Source organism: Rutidosis leptorrhynchoides, chromosome 3 (assembly GCF_046630445.1).
Source record: "Rutidosis leptorrhynchoides isolate AG116_Rl617_1_P2 chromosome 3, CSIRO_AGI_Rlap_v1, whole genome shotgun sequence".
NCBI lineage: Eukaryota > Viridiplantae > Streptophyta > Magnoliopsida > Asterales > Asteraceae > Rutidosis > Rutidosis leptorrhynchoides.
In genome coordinates, this window is record NC_092335.1 from 160,460,296 (window position 1) to 160,481,917 (window position 21,622).

Here is a 21,622-nt window from a genome sequence, read left to right on the forward strand (position 1 = left end):
AAACGCAATAAAATACATTGAAAACCGAACCCCCGGCGCGAAGCGAGGGTTCAAAAACTAGTTATCTACTATTTCACAATATATTAAATGATTATTATTATAAGTTTACAAGATCGGTAGGTACTTTAGATTCAAGAGAACTTAAAATTTAAATACTTTTGTCTATAATATTTAAAAACATATAATATCAAAAAGATTAATTCAAAGTTTAACACGGCAAAATTTTAAATAGCAAAGTAGGTAAATTAGTTTTAAAGAAAGAGACGAGGATAGTGAAATAAGATCAGCTATTTATGAATAGAATTTAATTGTACATGAATTTTTATAATAATTTTTTATTCATTTACTGTTTCACTAAAATAACTAATTCCGCCGCATCGCTCGAACGTCATTACTAGTTCCGTTCAATCATTGACATTAAACTTCTTAAATATTAATGAATAAATTGATTATAAATGTTAATAAACTCTAACAACTTGTTTCAATTTATAAATAAAAAGTTTGCTTGCTTTTCTACAAAACAATAGAGGAAATTAATACAAATAAAATGAAATTCCTTGTAGGAAGGTACTTTACCCAATCCATTATTTGAAAAAAAAGGATTGTGATGACCCATTGCTATAAGACTGGTCTTATTAGACTTAGTTTTAGGTTAAGCTTAAACTATAGCCTAATAATAATATCAATCGGAATCCGTTTGACCCATTACCAAACCCGACTCTAGCCACTTATTGTGCCACCTCTGAGTTTTGATTTTAGGACCGCAAACAACGCAAGTGATTCTATAAAATCACTCACCCACAAACAATAAACGAAAGAACAATGCGAAAGAGTAAATTGACACAAGCATATTAACGTGGTTATATGCAATCGGTGTGATTTCTTTAATCACGTTCAACTAGAGAATTTTATTGATAAATTTCGTGCTCTAAGGTACATGTTACATTATGGTTATTTATAGAACTAAATCAAACACGAATTCTCAGCACCCCCCATTCTACTGATACGGAAAAATTTTCTCTCTATACGAGAAATAGTTCTGACCGACTCTCCTAAGTGAATTCAATTCTCCCATATATGGGAGCCACCCGTGAAACTTTCTCCCATAGGGAGACTTTTCAGCAATTGAATTCTCTCCTTTTTGATCAAGCTCTTCACACTTCAACACTCCCTTACTTGCAAGTTTGGTTCAAGCTGGCGTATATATGTTTTATAGATATTTCAAACAGGGCTCTCTGCTTTTGGATGATGAATCAATGGCTGAGCTGTGTCAGTCCCAGACACACTTCCCTTTTTTTTCAATCAATAATACCAAAAAGACATTCTAACATTGATAACAGCCCTAAGATAGGTACTAAAGTTCCATTAAAAAAGTTGTGTACAAATATGAAGTATTTGCACAAAATTGCATCAACTTGTGAATATAATGTTAGCCAATATATTTAGCCCGAGTCCAATATGTATTATGGGCTTACAGAGTCTGATAGGATTTCTATGTAATGTTAGGGTTTCTATACTCTATAAATATTGAATGATAATAAAGTGATTGTTAGAAGAATGAATTCCCCGTAACAATCACTTTATTATCATTCAATATTTATAGAGTATAGAAACCCTAGCAGATTCTGTAAGCCCATAATACATATTGGACTCGGGCTAAATATATTGGCTAACATATAATAACTAAGTGGTTCTTCTGTGAACCATTGATGACTAGATCGACGAATCCTATTCTACAATCTACTCTAGTTGAGAATTTGCATCTTAATAATTGATAATGATCATCAATCTTGTTCATCCACTTCTTCAAATGGAAGCGGTACTGTCTTCACCGCTCTAAACTTGCCTGCATTATTCAGATGCTCATTCTCCAATCTGCAGGACCATTTACAAAATGATGTTTTTGTTAGCTATTATAAAACAAAATCTGACTTTTTCATGAAACATATAAAATTCAATAGATTCTTGGCAATCTAATGTCCTTATGCCATTTTACAAAGCTCATAAAGTTTTGTACCTAAGAAGTAAGAAAGTTCAGTTTACCTGTAGAAATTCCATTGGCCTCTTCGAATGACTTCAAGGGCTGCTAAAAATAGCCCTGTCAATCTGTAATCGATGCTCCCAAATTTGTAATGTAGAACAGTTTGCAACCAAGCTAGCCTCAGAACCAGATTTAATCCCTGCAAAAATGTTGCAAGGACAAATTCTGTTTAGTGTTACTTTATTTTTACTCGATTTCAATAACTTTCAAGTTTTTGTTCATTTTATTTTAAAAAACTATATTGATGATTCTTTCGTATAACAAGCATAAGCGTATATACCATGGAGAAAAAGTATATAAACTTTCGACGAAGAATCAATTCATTTCTTAACCATGGATTCTTGGAGTTCATTTGTAGCAAACCCCAATCCTTTACAAAGTCCCAATACAATTGATACACAGTTGCAATACTTGACATTATCACTACTAAGCATAGCCATCCCATATTTTTTTCTTTTTCGTATGCCAATTTTGCCCCCGCCGCTAACATTGCAGATACGTACTTCCCCAAATTTATCAAATGCCCTGTTTCGCCTTCATCTAGCCACCTCCGAGCACACTACACAATTAATAGTTTTGTTAGAGTAACTCATTATAAATTATTATCTGTGGCGCCCACACAGATATGACCACTATTTTTATTATTTATTTAATTTTATTAGCAAACTATCATATTATTGCTAAACCTGCATAGCTCGCCAGTAATAAGGCAAAAATGAAACAGTGTAGGCAAGATCCCTGTAGTTTTTCGTGCGAACACAGTATCCATAGTCTTGAGTTTTATAACTCCCGGTTATGTAGTAGCACCCCACATATTCGAGATTCCTTAGCATCGGCACCTATTTAAAACAGTTCCTGTCAAACATATATAGTTGTATATGCTCACTTACGCTAAAAAAAAAAAAAAAACATCAAGATAGTGTCATACCTGGCTACAAAGTTGATCAGTCATGAAAAAGTCCAGCATAACAACCTTGTAAAGAGGCGATAAAACAATGTTTCGGAGTACACTTAGCAGTCTGTAACGGCTTGACTTGTAGACGATGTTGATGGGACACACGAGCAATATCAAAAAGACCTGTAAAAAGGAAAACAGTACACATGTTTCAGAATCTCATAATCTATGCCACACAACAAAGCTTTTTATCACCGAATAAAGTTTGAAAGTTGATAGATTACCAATAATAGAAGGCCGGGGATCGAATCAACTTGAGAATAGGAGTACCCTTTTTCCATTAGTGATAAATGAACAAATAGTACACCAACTACAACTGTCATTGACATTGTACAGATCAAGAACACGTCTCGATATTTGAGTTCTCGTCTCGGTGTTTGCTCAAAGATAAAGCTATAATTTATACGCGTTTTATTCCACATGAAGATGTTGCATCCATACAGGAAAAAGTGCAAAAATAACAAGCTGAACATGCTGCATAACAATGAATATATAGTCATCATCATTTGTTGGGAAAGTTAATCTGATGAGTCAAAGTATTTTGCAGATTTTAGAGTCTGATGATGTTAGAGTCTGAGGAGCAGATGATGTTAGAGTCTGAAGTTTTCAAAAGTCAACTGCCGAATGATTTCTTGTTGATAAAGCCATTTGAAGATTCTGGAAGATCTCTTTTATATTTAGAAGATATATGATGATGCGTTTTTGTGTTTATCTTCCAGAATTAATCTCCTTAAGTTTAGCTTTGATCCTTGTATATCTTTTCCTATTTTGTAGAGTAGTTTGTTAAGAAACCAAATCTGGAAGATTTGGTTCTTCTTGTATAAATACACGTTTATGTTTGCAGTTTTTATAAATATATCAAAAACACGATTGTGCTTAATATATTATTGGTTTTCTTCTAATTCGTGTTCTCTTAATTTTCTGCACTTTAATTCCTATTGTTTGTGTGAAATTAAGAGTCTGGTGTTCATAGTTGAATTACTGTGAACTAATAACTGGTATCAGAGCGGGTAAGGTGTAAATCCGTCAAAGGTAATCTTTAAAACGATCTATTTTTCATCTTTGAAGAAATCAAGATGTCTACCAGTACAATTGTTACTCCAGTCATGGCTGGAAAAGGTGTGCCGATTTTTGATGGCACAGACTTTGCAACATGGAAGCTAAAAGTTCTATGGTTTCTTGGATCTGTTCATGAAGATGCAGAAACTGTCCTTACCACAGGACCCATTACACCAGGTCAAATGGTCGATGCTGTTCCTGGATCAGATACTGTTGCTGCACAACCTGCTTATTTTCGTTCAACTCCAAGAGAAAGATGGACAGAAGCAGAAGCTATAAAGTTTAAGCTTGACAGCAAAATAAGAAGTATTATTGGTAATGCTGTCACTGTTCCTATTCTCAGGAAAATTAGTCATGCCAAGACTGCTAAAGCTATGTGGGATCTTTTACTTAATGATTATGAAGGAGTCACAGTTGTTAAGACTCAAAAGAGAAAGAATCTGATCAGATGCTATGAAAACTTTGCTGCTGAGCCTAAAGAATCCTTAAGTGATCTCCACTCAAGGTTTCAGGTTTTGATAAATGATCTTGAAAGTGTTGGTATAGAAAAGACACAACAAGTTTTGTGTCAAAAGTTCATTGAATTACTACCTTCAAACTTTGAATCGGTTATTACTTCTATGGTAATAAGTGAGAAGATTGAAGGGTATGAGCTAAGTGAGTTGTTTGGTATTCTATCAAATTTTGAAGAAACACAGTTGAAGAACAAGATCAATGTTAAGAAGGTTGCTAAAGATCCAGAGGCAGCTTTGGTGGCTACTACAAAGAAGAACAAACAGTTGTTCTCCAGTTACTCTAGTAAGGTTGAATCTGAGGATGATGAAACTTCTGATGATAGTGAATCTGAAGAAGATGAGGAAGATGATGATCTGGAGGCCCAGATAGCTCTTTTGGCTCAGAGAGTTGAGCAAAGAAAGTTTGGTTTTAAGAAGGGTAAAGGTAAGAGTTCATTTGATCCAAAGAAAGCTAAGTGTTTCAAGTGTGGTAAGATAGGGCATATAGCTGCTGATTGCTGGTCTAAGGTTGAAGGAGGTTCAGATTCCTACAAGTCTGTTGACAAAGCAAGAAAGTACAAGTTGAAGTACAAGAAATTAAAGAATGAAGCTGAGAAGGCAAAGGGTAAAGAACAGGAGAAGGCTTTGTATACTGAAACATGGGAGGATGAAGATTCATCATCAGATGATGAGGAAGACAAGTGTTTTATGGCTTTAACTGAAATGGTTGGTGGATCCAGTAATTTTGAAGAGGATCTGAAGGCTATTGAGAAGATGGATATGGATAGTTCTTGTAATAAAATTTCTGCCTATAAGGTACAAAACTTTGTGAACTATTTTGATAATGAAAAAGTGAGAATGTTTCAGTACTTGTTGCTTGACTTTAAGTGGTGTTTAGAAGACATTGATAGGTTAAGAACACAAATCCTTGATCTTAAACAGTCAATTATGGAAAAAGATGCTGAAATTAAAGGATTAAAATCGTGTGAGGCTGAATTAGACACTTATAAAATGGCATATGCTGAAGAAACTAAAAGATTAAATACAGAATTAGGAAGATCAATTAAAAGGTCAAAACATTATGAGTCAATTTGTAGATCTTGGTGTGTATCTTCTAAAAAGAATTCTGATGCTATTGCCAAACAAATTCCAGATGATGTTAAGGCTATATTAGGTGAAAACTACATATTAGACAATAATGTGGAAGCTGATCCTAATAGATTTAAACCTGATATTTTACCAGATACTTTTGTAAAGTTTGATGGTGATAAAAAGATTTTGACAAATGCTTTTGTAAAATCATTAGATCCTGTTGAGCCTTTAGACATCATTGTACTTGAGAGCAGAGATCCTTTAGAGTCTGAAATTTTGTTACCATCAGACTCTAACTGGTCAGAAAGTAAAAGTCAATCAGAGTCTGAACTTGAGAAATCTTCAGACTCTAACAGTTTAGATTTGAAAATTAAAAGTGAATGTTCTGACCAGGAGTCTATCACCCATGAGTCAAGTTGCAAGGACATATCTGATTTATCTTCTGTTACTAGTACCAGTCCAGATTCTAAAAGGTCAAAAAGAAAGTCAAAGTCCAAACAGACTAAGACTATTCGAAAACTTAAAAAGGAAATTTCAAAACTTAATAATGTAATCAAAAGTAAAGAGAAATCTCCTGTTAAGAGTACATGTTGTCTTCCAAAGAGAATTGAAAAGTGTTGGAAACCCAAAGTCTGTGAAAGTGAAAGTGTTTTGAAATCTGTTAAAGACAAGTTGATCTGGATTGGTAACAAAGCTTTTGTATGGAGAGTAAAAGATTCTCCTATTGAACCCACTGAAAAGTGGGTTCCCTCCAAGAATTAATTGTGTAGTTGTTTGTGTCTTGTGTAGCAGGGTAGTAAGTGGTATCTGGATAGTGGCTGCTCAAGACATATGACTGGATGCAAAGAACATCTTGTAGAGTTTGTAGAAGAGAAGGGTCCTCCTGTGAGATATGGTGATAATTCTGTTGCAAAGACAGTTGGTTATGGTACTGTGAAAGCTGGTAGTGTTACTTTGATGAAAGTTGCCTTAGTTGAAGGGTTGATGCATAATCTGCTAAGTGTTAGTCAAATTGCTGATGAAGACTGTGAAATAAGAATCAGAAAGAAAGCTGGTATTATTTATGATCCAAAAGGTAGGCCAACACTTGTGGCCTGGAGACATCAGAATGTGTATGTATTGGATCTGAATTCTGTTAATTCTGGTATTGAGACATGTTTGTATTCTCAGACTGTAAATGAGCTAAATTGGCTGTGGCATAAAAGACTTTCTCATCTTAATTTTAAGAATAAAAATGGAGTTGCTGAAAGAAGAAACAGAACCCTTATTGAAGCAGCTAGAACTATGCTATGTCAATCGAATGTAGCTTTAAGGTTCTGGGCTGAAGCTGTAAACACAGCATGTTACACTCAAAATAGGTCACTGATTGTGAAGAAACATGGTAAAACTCCTTATGAGTTATATCACAAAAAGGTGCCTACTATTCATTATTTTCAAGTTTTTGGGTGTAAGTGCTACATTTTAAATCAAAGAGATCAGCTTGATAAGATGAAGCCAAAGTCTGATGAAGGTATTTTTATGGGATATTCTTCTGTATCTAAAGCTTATAGAGTTTACAATCAGAGGAGAATGAAGATTGAAGAATCTATCAATGTTTCTTTTGATGAAAGCTCCTTAGAAATGGATCAATCATCCAATTCTGAGAATTCTGCACTTGAAGAAATGTCTAAGTTAATTTCAGAGAACATTGTTCAGACTCTGGATTCAGAGTCTGAGTCTGATGAACAGTGGTCAGACTCTAAAAATATTATTGCTGAAGGTGTTCATACAGAAGAATCTACACAAGAAGAAGAGATTGTTGTTAATCAAGAGAGTGGCCAATCATCAGATACCACCTCAGATCCCATTGTACCTATCAGAAGATCTTCAAGAAGCATAGTTCATCCAAAGCATCTTGATGATTATGTTGTGGATACTACAGGGTTACCCAAGACTAGTTCTTCTAATCAGGCTGCTGTGTCTGAATCTGCCATAGCTAATTTCTGTTTGTTTTCAAGTTTTCTTTCACTTATTGAGCCTAAGAAGATTGATGAGGCACTAGGTGATGATGACTGGAATGAGGCTATGACTGAAGAACTTACAGAGTTTGAAAGGAATGAAGTATGGGAATTGGTTCCAAAGCCTGATGATAAAACTATCATTGGCACAAAATGGGTATTCAGGAACAAGGTGGATAAAGATGGTATTGTTATCAGAAATAAGGCAAGGTTGGTTGCTCAAGGGTACAGGCAAGAAGAAGGGATAGATTATGATGAGACTTTTGCTCCTGTGGCTAGAATTGAAGCTATCAGATTGTTTTTGTCTCATGCTGCTCACAAAGGGTTTAAGGTATCTCAAATGGATGTGAAGAGTGCTTTCTTGAATGGAGTTTTGCAAGAAGAGGTGTATGTGAAACAACCTCCTGGTTATGTAAGTAAGAAATTTCCAAAACATGTTTACAAATTGAAAAAGGCATTGTATGGTCTGAAGCAAGCTCCAAGAGCCTGGTATGATACCTTGTCAACATTTCTTCTAGAAAATAATTTTTCCAGAGGAGCTATTGACAAGACTTTGTTTGTCAAAAAGGACAAAGGTGATGTGCTACTTGTTCAAATTTATGTAGATGACATTATATTTGGGTCTACTAATCCTAACTTGGGAAAATGGTTTTCTGATATTATGTCAAAAGAGTATAGAATGAGTAATTTGTGTACATTAAACTATTTTCTTGGGTTGCAAATAAAACAAAGTTCTGAGGGTATTTTTATAAACCAGAGTAACTATATTGCTAACATGTTAGACAAATATGGTTTCAAAAATTGTTCTTCTATAAGAACACCAATGAGCATTTCTGAAAAACTTGATAAGGATGAGTCTGGTAAACCCACTTGTCAATCAACCTATAGAGGTTTGATTGGATCTTTGTTATACTTAACTGCAAGTAGACCTGATATAATGTTTGCTACATGTCTTTGTGCACGTTACCAATCTGACCCTAAGGAGTCTCATTACAAAGCTGTGAAAAGGATTTTTAGGTACTTAAAAGGTACCCCTAACCTGGGTCTTTGGTATCCCAAAGACTCAGGGTTTGATCTAATTGGTTACACAGATGCAGACTATGCAGGTTGCAAGTTAGACAGGAAAAGCACTTCTGGTGGATGTCAATTGTTAGGTGGAAAACTGGTTAGCTGGTCTAGTAAGAAGCAAAACTCTGTTGCTACTTCTACAGCAGAAGCTGAATATGTTGCTGCAGGAAGCTGCTGTGCTCAATTACTTTGGATGCAACATCAACTTTTGGATTTTGGGTTGACATTGTCCAACACTCCAATCATGTGTGACAATGAGAGTGCAATTGCTATTACTGAGAATCCAGTGTTTCACTCAAGAACAAAGCACATTGAAATCAGACATCATTTTATAAGGGATTGTGTTGAAAAGGGCAAAGTGTATTTGAAGCATATTGGTACAAAGGATCAATTGGCAGATATTTTTACTAAGGCACTTAATGAAGAAAGGCATTTTTATCTTCTTGGACAACTTGGAATGTTAAATCCATCTAGTGAAATGTTGTCTAGTGATGACTCTTCCGGAGTCTGATGTTTTAATGAGTCTGGATGAGGTAATGCTATTTCAGAGTCTGAGATGGTGTGACTCTGGTGTATTTTTGATGTAATTTTGTGTAAATTATTTTCTATCTTGAGTCAAATAAAGTTTTTTTTTTTTTTTCTTGTTCTGTTTTAGGTAAGTTTATTTTTCTTTATTCTATTTCTTATAATAAAAGGGTCAAAACTGTAACTTTTTGAGGAGGTAAATGGTAAAATTTTTGGCGGTGTCAGAATTATTTAATAGGGTTTAAATTTTAAATTTTTTTGTCAAATCAGTCGATCATCTCAAAACCCTCATCTGTTTTTCGAAATTCTCTTGCGATTACAATGGCGAACATGAAATTCATCCCTTTTGTTCTGGAACCAACTGAAAGGATGCATCGAGCAAAGGATTTTAGAGGTAATAAGGAGGTACAGGTATCGGTGAACAATAGGGTAGCTTGTGGTAGAATTCCAGAAGGGTTTGCTAATGAGGGATATGAGGAATTGATGCTGTTTATGAGGAATCATCCTTTGAAGGATGCCTTCTTTAAGACAACGGTGATGTATCCTGAGATGCTGGCTGAGTTCTGGTACACTTGTAATGGGAACAGAGAAGCAAGGTCAATTACTGGTACTTACAGGAATGGTAACAACACCTTAACAATTACTGAAAATCATTTAAGGGCTGCTTTAAACCTTCCTTTTAATGAGAATTTTGTTCGAACAGCAGCAAAATCTGCTGTACGAAATTGTTTTAACCTAGTTGGTCAGCCCTTAACCAATTCTAGTGTCAAAATCAGTATGTTCAGTCCAAGGTGGATGTTTCTATTGTCAAATATAATCAGAAGTTTGAGTTTTAAATGTGGGAGTCTAACTGAAATAAATGATTTTGAGGCTCATATTTTTGATGCCATGGTAACAGGGAGAAATATAGACTTTGCACGTCTGTATTTTAATGAACTCTTAGTGCTTACTGAAAAACCTTTAAGAGATCACAATGTGCCATTCATAAGATTTATGAGTCTAATGTTTGAACAAGCAATGACACCAATTTTGTACAATGGTTTGCAAACTTTTAATGTCTATGAGTACAGGTATTTACCTGAATGCAGTGTCAAAATGTTTCATAGGCACATTGATGATGGTCAAGAAGTCCCTCTTACAGCTGCTATGATGCATTGGGTCAATTTGGGCCGTGCAGACCAACCTGCAGATCCTGAGCAATCAGAATCTGAAGGGGCATCTTCTTCAGGATCTGAGCAATCAGAATCTGAAGAAGGTCACAACAATGGTCAACAACATTCAACAGAATCTGAACATTCAGTTTCTACCCCCCCAATTACTCCACCCCATATTGTCAATCAAACAGAGCAGGCTGAAGATATGGTTGAAGAAACACCACTTCAATCTAACCCATCTTCACCCACTGCTACTGAGCAAATATCTTCATCAAACAACCTTATGAACTCACCAGTTCATACAGAGAATACCACCATACTTGAACCCTTAGATGATTCAGCACCTGTGAATTCACCATTACAATTCACTAGGCAAGATGGTGCTAGTACTGTTTCTTCACCTCTGCTAGAGGTTGTTGCAAGCAGTGCTTTGACCTTAACCAAACCTGATAGGTTAGTTAACTTGGATACCCACATTACAGTTACTGATGCAACCCCCTCAGTTAACTTACAAACAGAGGTCCCAATCCTGGACTCATCAAACCAAATTCAACAACCTACTGAAATGGCCAAACCTACTTCTACCTCAGACTTAAGTCTGTCACTACCTTTCCAGAGCATGTCATCCTTACACACTCTTGCACAGGCTGCCAATGCCACACTCATGTCACAGGGTGTGGTACAGGCCTCAACACCTTCTTTATCCAAGGATTGCTTTTCTTCACAACAGGAAAGTCATGAGGATATACCAACCATACCCACATCTATTGACACTGCAGGTCAGACTGGGGCACCAGTTGAATTGGTTGGCTTGAATAAGGCTTTGACTAATTTGACTAAGAAGTTTGATGACAAACTATCTGTTGTGCAGTCTGATCTTTCTAAAAACTTTAATAATAATTTTGTTTCAAAATCAGAGTTGATGGAGGTGAGGAGGTTGGTTGGGGAGTTGCAGGGTGGTGCTGGTAATTCAAATTCTGTGGTGATGTTTAATGACAGGTTGGATGTATTGGAAAAGAAAGTTGATGGGGTAGAAAGTTGTTTTCCAGGGTTTGCTTCTGATTTGGTTACTTTAAAAAATCAACAAGCTGAAATCTGGGAAATCATATCTTCTCTTCAGGTGGATGATGTCAAAAAGGGGGAGAAAAGAAAGAGAGTTGATGATGCAGAGGTTGCTGGTGATAAGAATAAGAGAGCTGCTGTTGAGGGGGAGAATCAAATTGAGGGGGAGCACATTGTTGTTGATGAGGTTGTGGTTTCAGAAAATGTGGTTGAGAATGTTACTGTTGGTGATGAAATTGTTGCTGGTGGTGTTAAGGATAAGGGTAAAAATGTTGCAGCTGTTGGTGAGATGATTGCAGAATTTGCTGGTGATATTTCTGAAAATCCTGCGGTCTTGAATGATCTGAGAGCTAAGTTGAATAAAAGGTTTAGATTTAGAAGGTATGAAGGAGAAGTGTTGAAGGTTGAAATTGATAGGACTGAGTATGATGGAGTGTGTTTGTTTCTGACTTTATCTCATGCTTCTGATAAAAGATTAAGGGTGAAGTTGAATCAAATATTGAGGTTAGGATTTTGTGAATGGAGAGGAATTGCATTTGGTTTGAGAGGTTGTGAAGGTGACAGGGTGATTTTAAGTGAGGTGTTTAAGAGGATTTTTATGTTTGTGCATCTGGTGTTTGAAGAAGGGTTTATTAGTTTGAAGGATTATGAAGTTTTCTGTGAAGCCTTTAATTTGAGAAAGAAAGAAAGAAGGGTCAAGAGGATAGTTGATACATATGCTGTTCCTGAACATATGGAGTTTATAGATGATTTTTATGTTGAGTATTTGGATGCATTGCTGGTTAAAACTTCTAATGGAAGGAGAATGTTGATTAGAGTGGATCAGTTTGAGGATGCTAATATTGAGCTGCTATTAAGTTTGATGACAAGGTGTGAATCTCTGCAGACCTTACCTTTTCGAAGAAAGTTGTTGATGCACTTGTACAGCAAGATCAGTATGATGAAGAAGATCTCACACATGAAGCATAAGTGCAAGCTGATTGAAAGAGAGGTCAAGAAGTTGATGGGTTAGTAGCTTGAATTGTTTTGACATCATCAGATAGGGGGAGATTGTTGGGAAAGTTAATCTGATGAGTCAAAGTATTTTGCAGATTTTAGAGTCTGATGATGTTAGAGTCTGAGGAGCAGATGATGTTAGAGTCTGAAGTTTTCAAAAGTCAACTGCCGAATGATTTCTTGTTGATAAAGCCATTTGAAGATTCTGGAAGATCTCTTTTATATTTAGAAGATATATGATGATGCGTTTTTGTGTTTATCTTCCAGAATTAATCTCCTTAAGTTTAGCTTTGATCCTTGTATATCTTTTCCTATTTTGTAGAGTAGTTTGTTAAGAAACCAAATCTGGAAGATTTGGTTCTTCTTGTATAAATACACGTTTATGTTTGCAGTTTTTATAAATATATCAAAAACACGATTGTGCTTAATATATTATTGGTTTTCTTCTAATTCGTGTTCTCTTAATTTTCTGCACTTTAATTCCTATTGTTTGTGTGAAATTAAGAGTCTGGTGTTCATAGTTGAATTACTGTGAACTAATATCATTATTAAGCACATTTTCATTAAATCGTTTTTATGATATGGTAACACGACGTACCTAAGAAGAGGGTACACAGTTTCCATGTAGATTGTGTTAGTTTGTGGTTTATATGTTCCAGTCATATGAGCCATGATGGCATACCCAACAAAAAGCGCTATGAAACATCCCGTAAATAGTCCTAAAAATCCATAAACGAACGTCAAAACATGATTCAGATACAGATCGAAGTGTTATATTATTATTAATCCTTTTACTACTCCTCTAATATCTCATATCCTAAAGTCCAGTCATAATAATTCCAAAAAATATCTTCAATGAGAAGTTAATATCTTGAGAATATCAAACAAAAAAAGTTTCCGTGCTTAAACAAACACTAAGATATGGTGCTGAGAAAGATCACACTTTAAAATGTTGTACTTGAAATCTATGCTGTGTTGGTTTTCCACATAAGTGACAGGCTTCCTTTTATGTTTGTAGGTTCAATAATAGTCAATCAGATAGATAACCTATTCTTTTTTTTTTTTCTTTTTTCTTTTTAACAGCAGTTTAGGAGTCACTGACGGGGCCAACCTGAAGTGAAGCTATTCACCAGATCATATCCGTGTCACGTGTCGGGAAGAAACCACGGGACCCGCACCCATTAGGTAACACAGCCAACTTGGAAAACCATAGCAACCTCTGAAACTCGGATCTCCGAGATACCACTGAGAACAGCGCACGAGCGGTAATTTTACACGAATAAGGGCTCCTTGATACCGCTGGGCCAAAGGCCCTTTGGTAGATAGATAACATGTTAATGGCTCTATCGTATACGTATTGTGATAATAAAGGCCAATTTTCGTTATCATTTCACCTTTAGCAACAAAAGTAGATCTAAATCTTTGACTACCAAAGTCCTTTTAAAGGTTATATTGAGTGGCATAGTGACCTACTTGTTCATCTTTTAAAGTGTTAAATAAATAAATATGAAAAATGATAATCCTGTAATTCTTAAAATACAGTCGAAACAATAAGAATGTGAAATAAATATGTTAAATATAATCTTTGATTTTGATCTGTTTTTGATATACAAAGTTAACATTAAAGTGTTACCCATTGACCCAAATAGTACATGTTAATTTTAAGTATCACAGATAAAAAAAAAAAAGGCATTCAAGCTTAACACTGAAACAAATGCTCGATTTTATTTTGTTGTAACTGCCATTATCGAATCTAAAACATGAAGTATCAATTCAGTAAAAATTACCAAGGTATATTCCACATAAATGCCCACTAATGGAAAGATGATACAGAAAGGGGCCAAGTTATCATGTTTTTATATGTTATCATAAAATTCTTCTCTTTTGATTCTTAGTGGCCAATGACCAATTATCTTCTTTGTCAATATATTCATCATTATATATTATAATTTTAATTATATATATTTTTCAAAAACAAAAAGAAACAAAACAATGTTGAGGAACACACCTATGAAAAAGGTGACAGAATGAGACTCTGCGCGTTGAGTCGGTTTCAAGTATTTCATTGCCTTTCTTCTGTCATCTTGTGCGAAAATTTTTACGAAAATTTCCTCAACTTCATCTGCCAACTTAATAATCTGTCATATGCATAATTAGAATTGTTAATTGTTAATATACCTATGTTTATTTGTCCTGAGACAATACAAAAGTTACTAAAACTGATCATTGCATTACAAAGTATGGTTTTTTGAATCTTTACCTTGTCTGAACTGTTGAAGTAGGAGCTTTCGACAACTTTAAGGTAAATAGGAAGAACTTGTTTGCTTGTAACCTAATAAACCAAGACAACATAAGGTTCCAATTTCAATATCAAAATAAAAATAGAATAAAAAAAGAAAAATTAAAAGTGTTAAGGAATTAGCAATGACCTTAGTAGATACAATGTGCTTACCTTGTCGAATTTCTTTAAAATCTTCGCAAAGGCAAGCATGTTCAAATTCCTGCAAAATTTAATCCTCAAAATCATTCTCAATGTCATGACTCATGAATCCTTAGATTGCTTGCAGATTGTTTGGCTCAAGAACATTGAAATAGAAAAATGTAGCCAAAAAAATATAACAATACCTGTAAGTTTTGAGATAGCCTAGACCTTTATAGAGCTCAATGAGAGCTCCCCGAATCATTTTTTCAGCATGATGAAGCTTCGTTTTATTAATGTGAAGCTTTTTTCCATCAAAATTCTGTTTTTTCGACGACTGATTGATCAAATCTTCCCAAAGTAAATAAGAAAACGTGCGTGTGGGGTTAGTTAAAGGAATGCGAATCTTCATCTTTTTTCCATTCGAGTTAGTACTAATACAGTCAGCATAATTCTGTTCTTCTGATACGTTTTCCTCTTCCTGCAAATCTTGATCTATAAAGCCCCTGTGCGATTCTTCATCTGAATCCAAACAAAACAAAAATTACTTATCAGTTTTGTTACCATAACTTATAAGTAAAAAGCTAAATGCTATCATACCAAAATATTAAGATTATACATTCGTACCGCATGAAATAGTGCCAGATATGTAGGCTTCATCCTTGGAATCATGTTGGGATGAGTTAGCTTTATTTTTGTGTTGATCTTGTAATGCATTTTTAAGCTCTACCAAAATATGCAACTGTTTTTCAAGACATTCGCCTCTTTCGACGAACTCTTTTTCTTTCTTTCTGTAGAATTCGTTAACTTTGTTAAGTTGACGGTCCAAAAGAGCAAAGAATTCATTAGCAGCTTCAGAATGATCAAACTGCTCTAACAATTCTGTTTCATATAGTAAAACTCGATTACTAGCTGTCGATGCAAGCTTACTATGAACCTGATACCACATAAATGAAACAAACATTAAAAAAGGAATTTACGAACTTTGGTCATTAAAAGTTAAGAGTCATAAAGAGTGTTTGTACATGAATGAGTTCGTTATCTCTGCATTGGTTACCAAATAAGGAAAGTTTTTGAATAGACGAGAAGAGTGCGCGTGTTAAAGAGTTTTTTTCTTTCGGTTTTGATGTATGAGAAGTTGATTCGATATGAATTTTTTTGATGTATTTCTTAAGTTGCCAGTAATCGACGAACGCTTCTTTCCATTCAGGAACTAACTGACCCTCAAACTGCTTAGTGAACTTAACCATATTTTTCCTCAACTCACAATATTTTTAAAGAACTTGTGAGTTGAGATGAGATTAGAGTGTGTAATTGAAGCCTATGTTCACAATATTTATGGTGCAATGAAAAAGGGTACAGCCCTGATTCTTAGGTACAGCACATATTAAAATATCCTGTTTTTATTTTTATTTTTTCTTTGAATTATGGGCCTATTGTTAGATATTGGTGGATGTTATTAACCAGAAATGTATATAATGGCAACTTTTTGGCCTTGATGATGTACTGATATATGCTTATCAAGATGCTGTTCGTAAAGTTCAAATTTATCATAAAGGAACCTGTGGCGTACACAAGTAACATGTAATCGTTGAAGCCCCATGTGTCGATTTGCGTATGTGAATGGTCCTATTCTTCAGTAGCTATCACAGATGAGCCAAATTCTATATAATGTCGATTTTTTCGAATAATAAGTTTTTTTTTTTTTTTTTTTTTTTTTTTTGAACGGCCGGTTAGTTGGTTATACTCCCCACACACGCTAGAAGGAACCCGCTCTCGAATCTTCGCACTTACGTGAATCGGATCGATTTTATCATGTACCTACACCTGCCAGTAGCAAGTCGTAGGGACCACAGCACCATAGGATGACTGTGTATACATAATATGCGGTAAACCTCTCCCCTGGAATCGAACTCGCACCAATCGCGATGAGCGAATGCGGACCCACAATCCAGAAGCTTGGTACCACTCAGCCATGAGCTCGGTGGTTTTTCGAATAATAAGTAATTGGCTTCTTTGTAAACTAAAGTTGGTTTGTTGTTTGAGACAATGTTATGTGGCCATTTTGGCTGGGCTTTTGGCTTGTGAAGACAATTTGTTTTGGATAAATGACCAAATATAAATTACATACATTATATGTGCAAGGGGTTTCTTTTCTGGCTTTTTTTACTTTTTGGATGTCACTTAAGTTTTAATAAAAAACTATCATTAATCTTTTGGATTGCATACGATGAAAAAAGCTACTGCTATCAACCAATCATCAAAATGACAATTGATATCATCTCTATCACAACAATTATCAATCATAAAATTTGCAATTATGTGTGAGAGATTTTAATTAAACACCTTTAAAATAGTGGGTGTAGACCTGAATCAATACCTCTGAGATAAACTCAATATTTGTTTCATGTTCTTTTTCCTACTTTGTCTTTTAGTGTCTTTAAGTACATGCTTGATTCAAACTTGTTAATTTGTTAATGGTAATGTGAAAGATATTCGGAATACTAAGGTCATGTTTGGTTGACAGAATCCCAACGAATTCCCCAGGGCCGTCTCGCTAATTTCGAACGCCCTGATCGAAACTTAAAAAAGGCCTCTATAAATGTTTATTTTTTCAATACGTATAACATATAATATTATGATAGCGTAATCAATAGAATTAAAAATTTTCAAAACAACTGTTGCAAAATGTTATTCTCAAATAGTTGTCAACTCGTTATAGTTACACTATTTTATATAAAACCGTAATCCTACATTTTTTGTAACGAAGTAACTGGTCAACTCTTTATAGTCAATACTCCCATTATATTGTTTTTAATACCTATAAACATCAATCTATTAAGTATTTCTTGTTAGATGATAGACCACAAATAAGATATTCCGTTACGATGTACGAATAAATGAATTATTACATAGGTTTTCAAAATTTTGGGCCCCATAAAAATTTGGGGCCCCATACAAATTTGGGGCCCTGTGCGGCTGTTGGATGTGTGAAGGATATCAAAACAACAAGGAAAAAAAAAGACTGTTTTGGATTTTGCCGTGGAGGCGCGGTGCGGCCCACTCTGGGCGCGGCGCGGCTAGGGCCTGACGGGCTGAAAATTGTAGAATCATGTTTTCTTGTTCCCTAAGTTGTTTCCTTGCCTATATAAACATTTCATTGTAACCCTAACATGTGTGCACGAAAACTATAGTGAAGAATCTCTGGTTTGCGTCCGTGGAGTAAACCCTTCTCCGTGTTTTGGAGTTGGGATATAACCACGTCGTTTACATTTATCGTTATGCTTTATTTTATCGTTTATCGTTTGTGGGTTTGGTGATTGGATTAAATCACCGGTCTTGTTAGGGTCCATAATTCCTAACAAGTGGTATCAAGAGCTCATGGTTTCGAGTGGGAGCGATGGCGATTTGAAAGCATAGTGAACGAACGACGGGTTTTGTACAACATGTATCGAGATCAAAGGGCTTAGTTGAAGAGATCGCGAAGAACTCACGGGTATGTCTATGTACTCATGAGATAATCTATTAAAAATGGTCTATGATTATAATAGATTATTGTGGTGATTCGCGGTGATAACAGAGTCGGTGGTCGGATCGATAGTTTTTTGTTGTGAAAGAGATTTTTCAAAAATTCGGAATTCTGGCGCAGCTGTGGTAGAAAATTCGTAGCGGTTTCGTTAACCGTTGGATCTCCATGATATTTTAACTGTAGGTTGAAGACTCAGATATCTGGTCGTGTACCAAATTTGAAAGTGATCAGACGGTTGGATTGGGAGATACAATTTTCTGAAGACGCGGTAACTCGGTTTCGGTTTAATTGCAGAGCTGTGGTCGAAAATTCATAGAGGGTTCGTTAACCGTCGGACCGTCTTGAAACGTTTTCTTTTGGTGGTAGATATGTAGGTCTAAAACATATCCAAAATTCATAGCGATCAGACCGTTCAATTTGGAGTTATATTTTTTCGAATTTTGCAGCCGCCAGAAAAAACCCTTTTGGGGTTTGTTTGCACAGCTGTGTGAGAAAATTAATTGTGGGTTCTACTACTGTTGGATCGACTTGATTTTTTTGGCTAGTGGTTCTACACACATATATCTAGTAGTGGTAAAAATTAGAGGTTGATCGGACCGTTGGATTTTCAGATATGATTTTTCGAATTTGGGGAGTTTCAGGGTTGAACTTTTTCGGGTTTGATGATGCGAGTGCGAGACGGTTTTTTTTGTCTCGTGAAACTTCAAACAATACGACCTGTGTTTTCAAAGATGTGTTTGTTATGGAAGCTCAGGAGGGTGGTTTTTCTCTCGGGTTAGAGCGGGTGAATAACGAACAAGATGCATCGGGTTGAAAGTCGACAGTAGGAGTTATCGGTGGAAGTTGGTGCTTGCGTGTTATGAAACTGGGTGACCAAGCGTATGGTCAGATATTCTAAGATGATTGGGATATTATGGAACTTGAGGTTTCTAGGATCGTTGAGGGTGTCGGGAACTCGGTTGAGTTTAGTAATCGACGGAAGTTATCGAGCTAGTGGGAGTTAGTCAACTAGTAGAGTGGTGGAGATAATTATGCGACGTTGTTCTCCAAAGTTCTCAAGATTAGTGTGATGATTCCGGGTAACACTAGGGCTTCGAGTACTTGTTTTACTCTCCAATGGCAAAGAAATTTGCGACTGGCTAGTGGTACGAACCAAGTTTATTCTCGAGTAGCCGCGGTTTTATTTCTTACTCATACAGTGGGAGCGTGCTTGGGATGAGAAGATGGGTTTGTGAAATTCATAGCTATGAGGAAGTCAGTGTACCAGCAAGAAAGCGGAAAGTTGAAAAGTTAGTAGATTTCGAGGTTGTGACTGTGTTCTCACTAGAGCCTTGATGAAGAGTCTACGAGGGTGTCTGTTGGATTTTCTGATTGCTGGAAAGGAAAATCATAGATAGACGGTGAAATCCTGTACAAGGGTGATCATTGACATGTGTGTTCGGGATTGGACATGTCTAGAGTGATTGGTGAGGCGGTATAGTCTCATGAAGTATCCTATAACTGAAGTATACTGAAGAGTCGCATACTTCAGTTGGTCTTCTAGTGTAAGAAGATGATCTTCGTGTTAGAAGATGGTGGCGATAGAAACCGAGATGGCCCAAGCTAGTAACTAAGAGATTGGATTATCACTCAGCCGTATTTTTGGTGTCGAATGACTTCACTTGCTCGTAGGATAACGAGTGAAGTGCGGCGTGATTCGGGTGTCTCATCCGGCGGTATCAAAAGGAGTTGGTAATCGGCTAATCTGGAGTTATTGTGGGTTGTTGAAGAAATATAGTGACGGGTTGGCGAAGGTTGTGTTTAGATCATCCTTCAAGTGGGAGATTGTTGTGTGACGATCGCTCCAAATCCATATGGACGAACACGTCATTCATCGATTTCATTGCGAGGTATTTGACCTCTATATGATACGTTTTGTAAACATTGCATTCTTTTAAAAAGGCACACCATAAATGAATATTTAAATCAAAGGTTTTCGACATCTGATGATTTCTACATATAGACAATCACCGTAAATAATAGTTTACAATAGTAATTCCGTTGACAATGCAGTCAAAATAAGATACATGGTGATGATTTGGTGAATGCAACGTTTCCTTGATAAATATGCCATGTAAGACTCCATGCACATAGCTTGTCTAACATATAAGCAAACAGCGGAAGACTTCTAGGGAAGCTGAGAATAAACATGCTAACAAGTGTCAACACAAAGGTTGGTGAGTTCATAGTTTTAGTGTTTTGCATAATCTGTATATAAAGGTGGATCACATGATTTCAGTTTTTTCACCTGAAACGTTTATCAAAAGATTCTACAAGATTGAGCACCCTGGTAACTAAACTTAACGCATATATAATTTGTACCCTTTGTATAATCATCTTAATAATACACGCAAACCAACGTGTACGCTTCTCAAATAGCATACGTCCGTTAAAAGGCTAGTGCTCTAGCTCGGACGGGGATATCAAGCCCTATGGATCCATATATAACTACTCGCGCCCACCATTTCTTATAACCATCAGTTACTAGTTACCAAAGCTAAGGGATTTTCGGTTCAAACTCGGTGTAGAATTTAGTATGTACTTGTATCCATTGCGTTTAAAATAAAGTGCATGTATTCTCAGCCCAAAAATATATATTGCAAAAGCAATTAAAAAGGGAGCAAATGAAACTCACCTTAGCAGCACATAAGGTCATTCATCAAAAAGTGACCGTAACTCGAAATGCAAGATTAACCGTAGATCTCAACCTAGAGAACATATGTTGGTCAATAAATGTCTAATAAACTAGGTTGGGTTATAGTGTATCACAATCCTAATGCTCGAGATCGACATACAAAAGTTATCAAAAGTCATTTCAAAAAGTCAATTTTGACAATTGTTCAACAAAACGAGACGTGCCTTATATAAGGATTCATTTACTTGGCTAGTAGTATTTTATCAATCTCATAAACAGGTTGTTTAAATATTAATTGCAGATTTAAAAGCAATTCCAATTAACGTCAATTATAATTCAGTTGACCATATCTTTTGATCCGTTCATCGAAATTACGCGATTTCTAAATGAAAAGTTATTGATTTTTCACCAGCTTTCTGAAAACATGTATATCAATACCTTTTACTAGAAATATATGTATTTAATTCGTGATTCATTATAAACTGTTTAACGACGAAATTTAGCATACAGGCATGTATAAATATATACTCGAGCACTAGACATGTATACACTATTAA

General features: G+C 35.6%; 1 protein-coding gene across 1 annotated transcript; it reads right to left on the reverse strand.

Annotated features, from left to right (window-relative positions):
• Positions 1-1,575: 1,575 nt before the first annotated feature.
• Positions 1,576-16,146, reverse strand: LOC139896943 (phosphate transporter PHO1 homolog 1-like). Its single transcript, XM_071879572.1, has 13 exons — positions 15,888-16,146; positions 15,490-15,799; positions 15,069-15,384; positions 14,896-14,944; positions 14,704-14,775; positions 14,452-14,581; positions 13,042-13,162; positions 3,221-3,470; positions 2,970-3,119; positions 2,728-2,880; positions 2,322-2,600; positions 2,044-2,180; positions 1,576-1,875 (listed from the first exon to the last, which is right to left on the reverse strand). The coding sequence occupies exons 1-13, from the start codon at positions 16,110-16,112 to the stop codon at positions 1,785-1,787; spliced, it is 2,283 nt and encodes a 760-aa protein (XP_071735673.1). The 5' UTR covers positions 16,113-16,146; the 3' UTR covers positions 1,576-1,784.
• Between the last annotated feature and the right edge of the window lie 5,476 nt (positions 16,147-21,622).

Bases quoted from the DNA above. Each gene is read 5' to 3' on its own strand.
- LOC139896943 (XM_071879572.1), bottom strand. From the start codon at position 16,112: ATGGTTAAGTTCACTAAGCAGTTTGAGGGTCAGTTAGTTCCTGAATGG. The intron at 3,471-13,041 runs GTACGTCGTGTT...ATTGTTATGCAG, and splicing joins ACTGTGTACCCTCTTCTTAG to CATGTTCAGCTTGTTATTTT. The intron at 3,120-3,220 runs GTAATCTATCAA...TCCTTTTTACAG, and splicing joins TCCCCGGCCTTCTATTATTG to GTCTTTTTGATATTGCTCGT.